The 16,690-nt window shown below is 37.9% G+C and overlaps 1 protein-coding gene and 1 long non-coding RNA gene across 2 annotated transcripts in view; one reads left to right on the top strand and one right to left on the bottom strand.

Annotated features, from left to right (window-relative positions):
• The window catches only part of LOC116047836, a 20,924-nt gene extending 5,349 nt beyond the window's left edge, over positions 1-15,575 (bottom strand). The window contains exons 1-2 of the long non-coding RNA XR_004104487.1: positions 15,479-15,575; positions 6,863-6,874 (exon numbers count right to left, since the gene is read on the bottom strand). This is a non-coding gene — a long non-coding RNA (uncharacterized LOC116047836). The remainder of the gene's footprint in view (positions 1-6,862; positions 6,875-15,478) is intronic.
• trib3 (tribbles pseudokinase 3) lies at positions 7,740-14,722 on the top strand. The gene is made up of 4 exons (XM_031296846.2): positions 7,740-8,351; positions 12,390-12,668; positions 12,919-13,211; positions 14,106-14,722. Exons 2-4 carry the CDS (start codon positions 12,390-12,392, stop codon positions 14,593-14,595), a joined length of 1,062 nt encoding a protein of 353 aa, XP_031152706.1. The 5' UTR covers positions 7,740-8,351; the 3' UTR covers positions 14,596-14,722.
• Positions 15,576-16,690: the final 1,115 nt, after the last annotated feature.

The following is a 16,690-nucleotide window of genomic DNA, read 5'->3' as shown; positions in this document are numbered from 1 at the left end:
ACAGAAGAAAACCTCACATCTACTGTAATATACTACTGTTACTGACAGAAGAAAACCTCACATCTACTGTAATATACTACTGTTACTGTCAGAGGAAAACCTCACATCTACTGTAATATACTACTGTTACTGTCAGAGGAAAACCTCACATCTACTGTAATATACTACTGTTACTGACAGAAGAAAACCTCACATCTACTGTAATATACTACTGTTACTGACAGAAGAAAACCTCACATCTACTGTAATATACTACTGTTACTGTCAGAGGAAAACCTCACATCTACTGTAATATACTACTGTTACTGTCAGAGGAAAACCTCACATCTACTGTAATATACTACTATTACTGTCAGAGGAAAACCTCACATCTACTATAATATACTACTGTTACTGTCAGAGGAAAACCTCACATCTACTGTAATATACTACTGTTACTGTCAGAGGAAAACCTCACATCTACTGTAATATACTACTATTACTGTCAGAGGAAAACCTCACATCTACTGTAATATACTACTATTACTGTCAGAGGAAAACCTCACATCTACTGTAATATACTACTATTACTGTCAGAAGAAAACCTCACATCTACTGTAATATACTACTGTTACTGTCAGAGGAAAACCTCACATCTACTGTAATATACTACTATTACTGACAGAAGAAAACCTCACATCTACTGTAATATACTACTATTACTGTCAGAAGAAAACCTCACATCTACTGTAATATACTACTGTTACTGTCAGAGGAAAACCTCACATCTACTGTAATATACTACTGTTACTGTCAGAGGAAAACCTCACATCTACTGTAATATACTACTATTACTGTCAGAGGAAAACCTCACATCTACTGTAATATACTACTGTTACTGTCAGAGGAAAACCTCACATTTACTGTAATATACTACTGTTACTGTCAGATGAAAACCTCACATCTACTGTAATATACTACTATTACTGTCAGAGGAAAACCTCACATCTACTGTAATATACTACTGTTACTGTCAGAGGAAAACCTCACATCTACTGTAATATACTACTGTTACTGTCAGAGGAAAACCTCACATCTACTGTAATATACTACTGTTACTGACAGAAGAAAACCTCACATGTACTGTAATATACTACTGTTACTGACAGAAGAAAACCTCACATCTACTGTAATATACTACTGTTACTGTCAGAGGAAAACCTCACATCTACTGTAATATACTACTATTACTGTCAGAGGAAAACCTCACATCTACTGTAATATACTACTGTTACTGTCAGAGGAAAACCTCACATCTACTGTAATATACTACTGTTACTGACAGAAGAAAACCTCACATCTACTGTAATATACTACTATTACTGTCAGAGGAAAACCACACATCTACTGTAATATACTACTGTTACTGACAGAAGAAAACCTCACATCTACTGTAATATACTACTGTTACTGTCAGAGGAAAACCTCACATCTACTGTAATATACTACTATTACTGTCAGAGGAAAACCTCACATCTACTATAATATACTACTGTTACTGTCAGAGGAAAACCTCACATCTACTGTAATATACTACTATTACTGTCAGAGGAAAACCTCACATCTACTGTAATATACTACTATTACTGTCAGAGGAAAACCTCACATCTACTGTAATATACTACTGTTACTGTCAGAGGAAAACCTCACATCTACTGTAATATACTACTATTACTGTCAGAGGAAAACCTCACATCTACTATAATATACTACTGTTACTGTCAGAGGAAAACCTCACATCTACTGTAATATACTACAATTACTGTCAGAGGAAAACCTCACATCTACTGTAATATACTACTATTACTGTCAGAAGAAAACCTCACATCTACTGTAATATACTACTATTACTGTCAGAGGAAAACCTCACATCTACTGTAATATACTACTATTACTGTCAGAAGAAAACCTCACATCTACTGTAATATACTACTGTTACTGTCAGAGGAAAACCTCACATCTACTGTAATATACTACTATTACTGACAGAAGAAAACCTCACATCTACTGTAATATACTACTGTTACTGTCAGAGGAAAACCTCACATCTACTGTAATATACTACTATTACTGTCAGAGGAAAACCTCACATCTACTGTAATATACTACTGTTACTGTCAGAGGAAAACCTCACATCTACTGTAATATACTACTATTACTGTCAGAGGAAAACCTCACATCTACTGTAATATACTACTGTTACTGTCAGAGGAAAACCTCACATTTACTGTAATATACTACTGTTACTGTCAGATGAAAACCTCACATCTACTGTAATATACTACTATTACTGTCAGAGGAAAACCTCACATCTACTGTAATATACTACTGTTACTGTCAGAGGAAAACCTCACATCTACTGTAATTTACTACTGTTACTGACAGAAGAAAACCTCACATCTACTGTAATATACTACTATTACTGTCAGAGGAAAACCTCACATCTACTATAATATACTACTGTTACTGTCAGAGGAAAACCTCACATCTACTGTAATATACTACTATTACTGTCAGAGGAAAACCTCACATCTACTGTAATATACTACTATTACTGTCAGAGGAAAACCTCACATCTACTGTAATATACTACTGTTACTGTCAGAGGAAAACCTCACATCTACTGTAATATACTACTATTACTGTCAGAGGAAAACCTCACATCTACTGTAATATACTACTGTTACTGTCAGAGGAAAACCTCACATCTACTGTAATATACTACTGTTACTGTCAGAGGAAAACCTCACATTTACTGTAATATACTACTGTTACTGTCAGATGAAAACCTCACATCTACTGTAATATACTACTATTACTGTCAGAGGAAAACCTCACATCTACTGTAATATACTACTGTTACTGTCAGAGGAAAACCTCACATCTACTGTAATATACTACTGTTACTGTCAGAGGAAAACCTCACATCTACTGTAATATACTACTGTTACTGTCAGAGGAAAACCTCACATCTACTGTAATATACTACTGTTACTGTCAGAGGAAAACCTCACATCTACTGTAATATACTACTATTACTGTCAGAGGAAACCCTCACATCTACTGTAATATACTACTATTACTGTCAGAGGAAAACCTCACATCTACTGTAATATACTACTATTACTGTCAGAGGAAAACCTCACATCTACTGTAATATACTACTGTTACTGTCAGAGGAAAACCTCACATCTACTGTAATATACTACTATTACTGTCAGAGGAAACCCTCACATCTACTGTAATATACTACTATTACTGTCAGAGGAAAACCTCACATCTACTGTAATATACTACTATTACTGTCAGAGGAAAACCTCACATCTACTGTAATATACTACTGTTACTGTCAGAGGAAAACCTCACATCTACTGTAATATACTACTATTACTGTCAGAGGAAAACCTCACATCTACTGTAATATACTACTATTACTGTCAGAGGAAAACCTCACATCTACTGTAATATACTACTGTTACTGTCAGAGGAAAACCTCACATCTACTGTAATATACTACTGTTACTGACAGAAGAAAACCTCACATCTACTGTAATATACTACTATTACTGTCAGAGGAAAACCTCACATCTACTATAATATACTACTGTTACTGTCAGAGGAAAACCTCACATCTACTGTAATATACTACTATTACTGTCAGAGGAAAACCTCACATCTACTGTAATATACTACTATTACTGTCAGAGGAAAACCTCACATCTACTGTAATATACTACTGTTACTGTCAGAGGAAAACCTCACATCTACTGTAATATACTACTATTACTGTCAGAGGAAAACCTCACATCTACTGTAATATACTACTATTACTGTCAGAGGAAAACCTCACATCTACTGTAATATACTACTGTTACTGTCAGAGGAAAACCTCACATCTACTGTAATATACTACTGTTACTGACAGAAGAAAACCTCACATCTACTGTAATATACTACTATTACTGTCAGAGGAAAACCACACATCTACTGTAATATACTACTGTTACTGACAGAAGAAAACCTCACATCTACTGTAATATACTACTGTTACTGTCAGAGGAAAACCTCACATCTACTGTAATATACTACTATTACTGTCAGAGGAAAACCTCACATCTACTATAATATACTACTGTTACTGTCAGAGGAAAACCTCACATCTACTGTAATATACTACTATTACTGTCAGAGGAAAACCTCACATCTACTGTAATATACTACTATTACTGTCAGAGGAAAACCTCACATCTACTGTAATATACTACTGTTACTGTCAGAGGAAAACCTCACATCTACTGTAATATACTACTATTACTGTCAGAGGAAAACCTCACATCTACTATAATATACTACTGTTACTGTCAGAGGAAAACCTCACATCTACTGTAATATACTACAATTACTGTCAGAGGAAAACCTCACATCTACTGTAATATACTACTATTACTGTCAGAAGAAAACCTCACATCTACTGTAATATACTACTATTACTGTCAGAGGAAAACCTCACATCTACTGTAATATACTACTATTACTGTCAGAAGAAAACCTCACATCTACTGTAATATACTACTGTTACTGTCAGAGGAAAACCTCACATCTACTGTAATATACTACTATTACTGACAGAAGAAAACCTCACATCTACTGTAATATACTACTGTTACTGTCAGAGGAAAACCTCACATCTACTGTAATATACTACTATTACTGTCAGAGGAAAACCTCACATCTACTGTAATATACTACTGTTACTGTCAGAGGAAAACCTCACATCTACTGTAATATACTACTATTACTGTCAGAGGAAAACCTCACATCTACTGTAATATACTACTGTTACTGTCAGAGGAAAACCTCACATTTACTGTAATATACTACTGTTACTGTCAGATGAAAACCTCACATCTACTGTAATATACTACTATTACTGTCAGAGGAAAACCTCACATCTACTGTAATATACTACTGTTACTGTCAGAGGAAAACCTCACATCTACTGTAATTTACTACTGTTACTGACAGAAGAAAACCTCACATCTACTGTAATATACTACTATTACTGTCAGAGGAAAACCTCACATCTACTATAATATGCTACTGTTACTGTCAGAGGAAAACCTCACATCTACTGTAATATACTACTATTACTGTCAGAGGAAAACCTCACATCTACTGTAATATACTACTATTACTGTCAGAGGAAAACCTCACATCTACTGTAATATACTACTGTTACTGTCAGAGGAAAACCTCACATCTACTGTAATATACTACTATTACTGTCAGAGGAAAACCTCACATCTACTGTAATATACTACTGTTACTGTCAGAGGAAAACCTCACATCTACTGTAATATACTACTGTTACTGTCAGAGGAAAACCTCACATTTACTGTAATATACTACTGTTACTGTCAGATGAAAACCTCACATCTACTGTAATATACTACTATTACTGTCAGAGGAAAACCTCACATCTACTGTAATATACTACTGTTACTGTCAGAGGAAAACCTCACATCTACTGTAATATACTACTGTTACTGTCAGAGGAAACCCTCACGTCTACTGTAATATACTACTATTACTGTCAGAAGAAAACCTCACATCTACTGTAATATACTACTGTTACTGTCAGAGGAAAACCTCACATCTACTGTAATTTACTACTGTTACTGACAGAAGAAAACCTCACATCTACTGTAATATACTACTATTACTGTCAGAGGAAAACCTCACATCTACTATAATATACTACTGTTACTGTCAGAGGAAAACCTCACATCTACTGTAATATACTACTATTACTGTCAGAGGAAAACCTCACATCTACTGTAATATACTACTATTACTGTCAGAGGAAAATCTCACATCTACTGTAATATACTACTATTACTGTCAGAGGAAAACCTCACATCTACTGTAATATACTACTGTTACTGTCAGAGGAAAACCTCACATCTACTGTAATATACTACTGTTACTGTCAGAGGAAAACCTCACATCTACTGTAATATACTACTGTTACTGTCAGAGGAAACCCTCACATCTACTGTAATATACTACTATTACTGTCAGAGGAAAACCTCACATCTACTGTAATATACTACTATTACTGTCAGAGGAAAACCTCACATCTACTGTAATATACTACTGTTACTGTCAGAGGAAAACCTCACATCTACTGTAATATACTACTATTACTGTCAGAAGAAAACCTCACATCTACTGTAATATACTACTGTTACTGTCAGAGGAAAACCTCACATCTACTGTAATATACTACTATTACTGTCAGAGGAAAACCTCACATCTACTGTAATATACTACTATTACTGTCAGAGGAAAACCTCACATATACTGTAATATACTACTATTACTGTCAGAAGAAAACCTCACATCTACTGTAATATACTACTATTACTGTCACAGGAAAACCTCACATATACTGTAATATACTACTGTTACTGTCAGAGGAAAACCTCACATCTACTGCATAAAACTGTTGTTTTTGTCAAGGGAAAACTTCTTATCTACTACATATTTCTGTCAGAGGAAAACATCTCTTTCTTCTGTGGTACTACTATTGCTTTAAATAGTTTGGGATTCTGGGGATTTAAAAAGTAAAGTCCATGTAACTTTATTTGTACATCACCTTTCAAACACAAAGGCAATTCTGACTGCAAAATAAAATGATTTTGAAGGCCCTACACAAAGTTTGTGATTTTTTTTTTTAATAGTGTATACCGTAATAATCTTCCATATATATAAGACAAGCAGTTGTTGAGTAAAAGTAAAACTGACTGTTGCAGCTGCTGACATCATCACATTGCTGTCTCTGTGATATTTTTAACATGTATCCTCCTTCCCATAACAGAAAGGTACACTCGCTTTGTCAGAAAGTGTTTAACACAACTTGTTACTGGAACAATATTTGTTGGTAAAATGTATCTTACAGGTGGTGCTATTTCTCATTCTCATAACAAGAAAGCTGTCAAAAGATATCACCCGTGCAACAGAAACTCTTTTGTCAGTATGTTTTTTATAGTATTGTAAGTACAATTGTGAGGTACTTTGAGTATTTCTATTGTACGCTTCTTTCTACTTCTACTCCTTATTTTGGAGGCACATGTTGTAGTTTTTATTCCACTACAATCATTTCATAGCGTTAGCTACTAGTTACTTTGCAGGTTTAGATTGTTAATACAACGAATAAATCAACTAATAAAAGAATATTATTAGTTTAGGCTATCCATACTAGAGCAATTAAAATGAACTCCACCTTTACCACCTGCATTAAAGTGATGTACACATTAATGCATCAATAATTATAATCCAATATTAAAATAATCCGAAATAGGCCATTCTGCATAATGAGTACTTTAAATTAACATACTTTAAATATATGTATTAAATGCTAACACTTTTGTACTTGTACTTTTATACTACTTAGGATTTTGAATGCAGCACTTGTAGCAGTATTTGTAACCAGTAAAGCCTCTGAGTATTGTTCTTCCTCCACCACTGGCTATCGTTTTGTTTAATAAAGAAACCTAATGAAACAGCTCTGTTGAGTCTCGTGTCTGTTTTCTGCTTCTATATACAGTCCATGGTTTTCTGACGACTGATCGGCTCAGGATTGCAACATCGAGGCTCCGCCCCCCGCGGGATGACGAAATCACGGAGGAAATAACGTAACCAAATAGACCAGTCAGCCCGAGTCCTCAGCAGTAAGGCTGAAAGTTCTGGATAGGAGCAGGGTCAGATCAGACCAGAGAAGGTCAGTTTGGATAGAAAGCAGAACGACACACGGACAATATCTTCATTTAACTCAGACGGACGGACTGAAGGACTCGGTTTAACTCGGCTTATTTGTTCGCTTCAGCTCCGGATATACTGTATAGCCTACATATAAAATAGTTTCATTTTCATTTATTTTTTAAAAACAGTTTTGGTTGCTTTTTCTTCTGCTTTTCACCGTCAGTTTCATCTCATTCAGACTGAAGAAGAAACTGAACTCACAGCTGACTGACGACACGTTGCGCAACCTAGACAATAATAACGAGCCACAGACGTCATCACCGGACAGTCCGCTCCAGTTCTCCCACCAGTGTCGGACCTGCTGCTTCCAGGCGGAGCTCAAACTTCAAGAAAACCTTTGGTTTTTATGTCTTCAGCTACTTCTGCTCCACAGACAGACAGACAGACAGACAGACAGACAGACAGACAGACCATCTGCTCCCCGCTGAGTCTACTGGGTTTCTGTTGACCTGCAGTTTGGACCAGTCTGTCTGTCTGAAGAACACAAGGTAAGAAACTGACCTGAGATCAGTGGTCGAAGGTGTAGGCTACTCAGATCCTTGACTTAATGAAAGTAGCAGTTACAAATTATACAAATATTACAAGTAAACGCCGTTCAATCAAGGGAAAATACATAAGTATGCATATCTTTTTTTCTGCAAAATGCACTTAATGTAGGCCACTCATTATGCAAAACGGCCTCTTTCTTTCAGAGTGTTAGCTAGGCCTATATTACTTTTCATGGAGTACTTTACCTGGTTCATTAAACATAAACAGCATCCTCAGGTTGTACCTGGTCGAGCTGGAGCCCAGTTTAAAAATGTATTATAGTTTTTGGGTAGTGTTATAGACATGATCATATCTTATAGGAGCAGGAGATATAGTCCAGTAGAGTTCAATAGAGTCGAGCAGATTCTACTGGACTCTGCTGAGTAGAGGTCTTCAATGGTCTTCCTTAGCGCATGGAGTGTGCTCAGTTGTCATGGAGATGAGGCTGTTGACATGTGAGCTGGAAGCTTTTGCTTTTAGCTTTTTGGACTGCTTGCCTGTGTTGCCACACTGTGCGATACGGTTGAAAGTAGAGATGTTCTGATACCGATATCGGCTCCGATACTGCCTAAAACGCTGGAATTGGTATCGGTAAGTACTGGAGTTTATGCACCGATCCGATACCACGTAATAAAGCCCTAAAGAAAATCTACGTTAAAGTAGTTTATTTATGTTCTTTTTACATTATAACTGACTGTCAAACTGGATAATAAAAGAAAGTTCTGTGGCGTTATTGTTTGTGTTTGTTCATGTTTCACAAAGAGTTTAACCTGAGCCAGACTGACAAGAAAGATAGAAATAATAACACATCCATACAGAGATAGTAGTATACAGCTGTTATACATCAAATCATCCATATAGGGATAGTAGTATACAGTTGTTAAAACATAATAAAATATATGACACACTGGTATCGGATCGGTACTCGGTATTGGCCGATATGTAAGTTCAGGGTATCAGAATCCAAAAAAATGGTATCGGGCCATCTCTAGTTGAAAGATCTGGAAAAGGCTAGTAAGTGGGCCTCGAGTTGGGATTGTTTGGTCAAAGTACTATTTCCAAGATCAAGAAACAACTTTGATACTTTAAAATGCACCGATTCCATGACCATGGAGCAAAGTCCATCTACTGATGAAGATGGTCGAAAAGCTTGGGAAAACATTTACTGACTTTAACTTAGGTTTACTGCAGCCCGAGTGTGTACTATGAACAGAAATATAATAACGACAAAAAGTGAATTAGACTCAATAATTAAGTTATTACCATAGTTATCATCAGTAAACATTTTTTCTCTGGGTTTTGGACTGTTGGTCTGAGAAAACAAGACATTTAAAGACATCATTTTGGACTCTGGGAGACTGAACATTTTTTCACTATTTTGTAACGTATAAATCAAGCGATTCATTGATTAAAGGAGAAAATAATCTGCAGATGAATTGATACTGAAAATATTAGTTAGTTGCAGCCCTTGCGAGTTTTAAGATACGTTTGTAAAGATGTCAGAGAGCAGATTTCCTCCTGAAGCAGAAAGACCAAACAGAGTTTCAGTCAGTTTTAATGTCGACCTGCCGGACGGAGAGAAGACGGTCAATGTTCAGATGAGACAGGAGGTAAACTTTTCAGTAAGGCTGGGTTAAAGGACTCCATCCAAGTCAGATACAAGAATAACTAGAGACCAGTAGAGTTCAGCATAAAGAGCCAAAGTAAAACCTTAACGCCCAGCTTCATTTCCAGAAGTGAGAAAACCTCGTTCAAAATCTCATCAATATTTGTAACTAACTGTAAATTAAACTAAAAATTCAACATTTAGTGTACTCAACAGTCTAATGTGTGGATCACTCCATAAATCTATGTAAGGGCGCTGATTTCTTTCTCCATTCAATATTTCTGTTTTTAGCGACCTTTTAATGAACACAATTTCCCATAAGTCCTAGACCTTTGCAGGCTTAATGTCAAGACTTGCAAAACGGTGAATGAAAGGGTCGCGGTGACTTAGTGAAAGTAGCATTTACAAATTATACAAATATTACAAGTAAACGCCGTTCAATAAGTAAAAATACATAAGTAGGCCTATCTTTTTTTCTGCAAAATGTACTTCATGTAGGCTACTTATTATGCAGAATGGCCTCTTTCTTTCAGAGTGGTATATTACTTTTCATGGAGTACTTTACCTGGTTCATTAAACATAAAGAGCATCCTCGTGTTACCTGGTCCATTAAACATAAACAGCATCCTCAGGTTGTACCTGGTCGAGCTGGAGCCCAGTTTAAAAATGTATTATAGTTTTTGGGTAGTGTTATAGACATGTTCATATCTTATAGGAGCAGGATATAGTCCAGTAGCTCAATAGAGTCGAGCAGATTCTACTGGACTCTGCTGAGCTCAGACATGTCTAATAAATAATAGCCGGACAGAGAAGAGGGAACAATGTATAGGTTTTATAAAGCAGACGGCAGAGAATACAGCTAAAAAGCTAAAAAAGCGACTTTCAAAGAGAGCTTAGGTGAATTTATATGGATGGCTTAAGCGCCAGTGCTAAATTTAATGGGAGCTGTAGTTTTTTGTATGGTCATAAATTAATTGTTGTTTAACTTTTGTTTATATCGCCAAGGCTGGGACTTATAACAAGTGCTTTGCTGGATGCTGATTTGTCTCAGGATATGGAAAGTTAACCTGAGGAACATGCTGCATTCTTTTCAGGAAGAAAGATGCAAGAAATGCTTCCCGAGAGATCCAGTAGAGTTCAGTAGTATCTAGTGATTTTTTTTTTTTTTTTTTTTGTAGTTTATTATCAGCAGTCAGGTCTCTGATTGTGAAACCGAAGCTGACGAGATGAGACCTCAAACTGCACAGATTCACTGTCTGTGTGTGTTGTTGTGTCAGGGGATGACGCTGCCACAGTAACGCTCTGACTCAGTGCGTTTCACCAGAGTGAAAGCAAGTGTTGGCCAACAGCAGGTTGCCACACAGCATCACCACGGCGACCACAGGCTCTGAAAAACTTTATAGAACAACAGACACACACTCTCATAGTGTGTGTGTGTGTGTGGTAGATGTTGACTGTATTTAAAGCCTGTTTAAACTATAAACTGTTGTGCTCTGATGCAATGATGTGAAAGCTAAAGCGTCAGTCAGCTTACAGGAAGTTGCATCACGAAGCCTATAGACACGTTGACAGTGGAATGTGTGAGCAGCAGAGACGCAGAACACAGTGAGATGTGACACTACTATAACCTTTCTTACTATGTGAATATATAACTGAGGAGGGTTTAGTGTAGGGAGGAGGCTCAGCTGTGATGTGACCAGCAGAGGGCGCTGCAGAGATAAAATGAAACCGTTTTATCAGAAGTTTATCCAGTGAGTCTCCAACTTTAACTCAACTAACAGTCGAGAGTTTCTACTAGAACTATTCTTGAAATAATACCAACTATAACCACAACTTCTTAAAATTAATGTTCTTATACGTAAACTGTCCACAGTAAACAATCTGCATACAGTACATGTACTTAGAATGCCTTTCTATACTTGAAACATAAATAAAAAAATCAATTATACAAGATTAAAGTGGCTATAATCAATTTTTTTTTATTATAATAATGTGAAAACAAGGTGATAATGTGACAGAGGTCACTAGTGATGAATCTACAGAGAATTATCACCTGAATCTGCAGCTCCTCTCAGCTTTACAGAGCTTTATAGTGAGTTTAAAAGCTCTAAAAACCCGCTGTACACTACCTGCTCAGCACCAAACAGCAGACAGGCAAAGTTAGAGACTAGCCGGTGAAAATATTGGAGCATTTAGCAGTTAAAGAGCTGGATGTGTAAATAAACACGTCTTCATGTGGCTTTGCCTCAACCCAATGGAGAATATTCAGCATCTTTGATGCAGTCTGACACAATGTCTTATTTTAAACACCTCCTGCAGCTGCTTCACAGTAACAAAAAAACCTGTAAATTGTAATTAACCTGATGACGTCGCTTGTCTCCTCCAATCACAGATGAGCACGGGCATTGCCGCAGCCAGTACTCAGCCGTGTCTGAAGAGGCTATTGGACGAGCCCCAGGACAACTTCTTGAAATGTAAAGTAGCTCGTCTCGATCCGAATCCTCCCGCCACCGGCCTATTACACTGCCTCAGGCCCAGAAGCCCCACCCCCAAGTCCAACCAGAGCCAATCCCCATCCAGAGTCGGATCATACTTCCTGTTGGAACGCTGCGAGGGGGAGAAAACTTACAGGGCCGTCCACGCACACACAAAGCAGCAGTACACTTGCCAGGTATAATTCACCATGTTACAGATACTGCAAAAAATACTACCAATACTGTTCATATTGCAAAAATAATGCTAATACTGTTGGAAATACTGATATTTCTGATCCTGAAAAAATATTGTTGTTGAAAAATATGTTGGAAATGCTATTTATACTGTTTACTGCTAGTAATATTGGTAATACTGCGGAAAATACTCATATTGCAAAAACATATTGCAGTTTTAACTATTAACCTACCCTGATGCCATGGTTACAGGTGCTTCCTCTACGTGGTTACCAAGAGCGGTTGGCTGCCTACGCACGTATCGGTCACCATGATCACATCTGCAGCCTGCTGGATGTGGTGATTGGCCAGGACAGCGTATACGTCTTCCTGCCCGGTCACCACGGCGACATGCATGCGTACTTGCGAAGCAGGAAGCGTCTAGGCGAGGAGGAGGCGGGGCATCTGTTCACTCAGATGCTGAACGCTGTGACGCACTGTCATCACCACGGAGTCGTCCTGAGAGACCTGAAGCTCCGCAGGTTCGTCTTCACAGACAAATACAGGTGAGACTGACAAGTACTCAGATAATACTGCATACTACGCTGACACACTTGAGACTAAAACTACCAATAATGCTAATACTGCTAAAAACTAGAAGTCGGAATCACCAGAGCCCCCACAATATATTCTCACGATACAATATTATCACAATACGATTGTGTTGCGATGCGATATTATCACAATACGATATCACCATATTTGTGTCACGATACTATATTATCACGATACAATATCACAATATTTGTGTCGCGATACGATATCAGGATGCTTGTGTCGCGATTACTATTATTACAATTACTACTAATACTGCTGTACTCACCAGTACTACATATACTACTGCTGTCACTGCTTATGCATTATGTAGATTGAAAGCAGGGCTCGACAGTAACCAGATTGAAACACAGACCGGACTAAATGTTGCATTTACTTAAAACTGGTAAACCTTGTGGTGCATTCAAAGTTTTTGTAAAATATACTTTTCTCATCCGTTTTTGTCTTTTAACAGCAATTTACTGGTCAAAGAAGTAATTATTGTTAAAAGTTATTACATTTTTACTAATTATTTAAATTCCCCCCTTTTTTGTGCTGATCTGAAAATTGATCCGATCTGTGACTCAAAACTCAAAACTGTGATCTGAACCGGGAGTTTTGTGATCCGTTGCACCTCTATTTGAGAGGGATGGGAAATAATATTGCAAGCCATTATCTCATTGTTTCATTATTAAAATGTGTGCTATAGTTACATAAGAAATGAATTGCTCCAAATATAGGCAGTTTAAAACATGGCAACCGTATTGTCAGTTTCAGCAACCAAAAGCTGATGCCTGGTTGCCAAGCCGGCAACCACTTTAAAAATGTAGCATTGAGCCCTGAAAAGTGTTGTTTTCTTTCTGCAGGACGCGTCTCGCTCTGCTCGGCCTTAACGACTGCGTCCTCCTGGAAGGTAACCATGATGACGACTCTCTGACGGACAGACACGGCTGCCCCGCCTACGTCAGCCCCGAGCTGCTGACCAATGGGAACAGGTCTTATTCGGGCCGTGCCGCAGACATCTGGAGCCTGGGTGTGTCTCTGTACACCATGCTGATTGGACGATATCCGTTTCAGGACACGCAGCCCGCCGCCCTATTTGCCAAGATCCGCCGCGGGGCCTTCAGCCTGCCTGATTGGATGTCACCGCAAGCCAAGTGTCTGATTGGCTGCATGCTGAGGAAGTCGCCCGCAGAGAGACTGATGGCGACGGATCTGCTTATGCACCCGTGGCTGACCAATCCTGGCGCGCCACATCACAACAAGCACAAAACGCATCAAAGCTCACACAAAACACTACAGAATAAACAAGAGGACAATGACCAGGTGGTGCCAACATGGACAGAAAAACACTAACGCACACATTTGTGCTTCTATACTTGTGAGGACCCACACTGATATAGCGCATCCCTTTAGCCCCTCACCTTAACTAATATACCCCAACCCTTCACTAAACTTCACCTAAACCTAAATGTAACACACACGCGCGCACGCACGCACGCGCACGCACACACACACACACACGCACGCGCACACACACACACACACACACACACACACCCTGGATGACTTGACCCAACCCTCAGGTGCCTTCCTCTCACTGCGACTGGATATACTGTGCCAGTTCATAACGGAGTCACCAGTTCTACCAGTACCTGACACAAACGAATGGGTTCAGTTGCCATTCGTCAACTCGCAAAGTGGATTATTTCCCACTTGCCCTTGACCACAGTTACATCCCAGTATTAAACCAAGGACTCATTATTGACATCCCACAAGGGTGATTCGATTGATCCACTTCAACACCTGGTTACATAATCACTTCTGATTTAAAGCTATAGTGCGTAGTTTCTGTCTCCCCCATGAAGAATTCTAAGTAATGACGACAACACTGTCGGCGCATCCACATAATACAAGCCTTACGTGATCGCGCACGTGCCCCCACCCCTCCTCCACGCAGTTGCTAGTAGCCAAGGAGGACACGGAGGATTAAAAAAACATGGACTCTTCAGAAGAGGTAATTATCTTCACTCGAGCTTCTGCGCAGGAAAGTCAACAGACGACACTAGTTTCTGAACACAGCCATACTGAGAAATACAGAGAGAGTTGTGTGGAGCTGATAGTCTTAATTAGCTTTGTAGCAACTCATTTGGCAATGACTTGAATGTAACGGACGTTCATTAATATCAAAAATTTACGCACTAAAGCATTAAAACCAATGTGTTCAGTCTTCATCAACTTTTTAAAGTGAACTTTGAAGGAAGCGGATCATATTATGGGACACAGCTACTTTCTCTGTGTTTACACCTTCTGGTTGCTCCTTAGAATTATAAGAGAAGGATGGGTCACTGTTGGAAAGTCACCATTTTTCTGAAAAGTTTAAATTCAGCTTTGGTCAGATTTTAAAATATCTGAGTGTCCCATCCCTTTCTGGTGATTTTAATGGAAGACGAGAGCCGCCATGATCGCTAAAAATATTTTTCAGGCCAGTTATCTCGGAATGATAACAGTTATCTAGAAAAATCTTTTTAATCATATTAGATATAAAATGATTTATTTCCTTGAGACATGACGTCTAATTTCCCTGGATGTCAAACATGTTAACAATAATAATTACATTGAAGCAGGTTTATTCTGGGACACCAGTCTTATTCTGGAGGACTATGTGACAAAAGTGGCTCTGGATCTGGAGCAACCATCATCCCAAAATAACAGCACAATAAATATGTGATCATGAGAAAACTATTTCTGATCCGCTAACACAAGAGCATATTAAATTTCAGGATAAAATGATCTAAAATAAGCACCATGTGTTAAATCAGAATAAGAAAATAATCTTGTGTTCCCATTGACCGATCAAGAGCCAACAGACCTGCAGTCAGCCGATAGGATGCCTTCTTCTGAATGTGTCACTAAGACCTCAGTTACAGCTGGAGAATAAAAAAAGGGGTTTCATAAACTGTTCTGGTCCCAGACTGGGTTTTTCTTGGTTTCAACTAAGGACATATTTTATTACTGGTGTTAATACTGCTGTATTCTGAACAGCACAGTCAGTATAAAGCCTGTCTGTATTTTATTTTGCTTGTTGTGATTAAAATGTTTGAGATTTGAGTCAAGACCCTCAACTGTCTTCAGTGTGTATCTCACTGCGTCAACATCTATATATATATATAAATAAATAAAATATATATAAGTGTCTGCATTCACAGAAGGCTGATCACTCTTCCAATCTCACAACAGTTAACTTACAATGTACTTTCTGATAGGAGAAATAAAATCTCCATCATACTGAACTGCCACAGTAGCTACAGAAGGAATAAAGTTTCAAGTATTTTAATAATGCAATTATAAACTGAACTAAATATGCATTTAAATAGTAAAAAAAATACATCATTAGCAAATAGTAATTCTATTATCATGTTTAAAATGATTTGTTGAATGAAATACTGGA

Source organism: Sander lucioperca, chromosome 16 (assembly GCF_008315115.2).
Source record: "Sander lucioperca isolate FBNREF2018 chromosome 16, SLUC_FBN_1.2, whole genome shotgun sequence".
NCBI lineage: Eukaryota > Metazoa > Chordata > Actinopteri > Perciformes > Percidae > Sander > Sander lucioperca.
The sequence above is the reverse complement of the archived record's forward strand: the minus strand, read 5'-3'. Positions and strand labels throughout refer to the sequence as shown.

Bases quoted from the DNA above. Each gene is read 5' to 3' on its own strand.
- trib3 (XM_031296846.2), top strand. From the start codon at position 12,390: ATGAGCACGGGCATTGCCGCAGCCAGTACTCAGCCGTGTCTGAAGAGG. The intron at 12,669-12,918 runs GTATAATTCACC...CCATGGTTACAG, and splicing joins AGCAGCAGTACACTTGCCAG to GTGCTTCCTCTACGTGGTTA. The intron at 13,212-14,105 runs GTGAGACTGACA...TTCTTTCTGCAG, and splicing joins GTCTTCACAGACAAATACAG to GACGCGTCTCGCTCTGCTCG.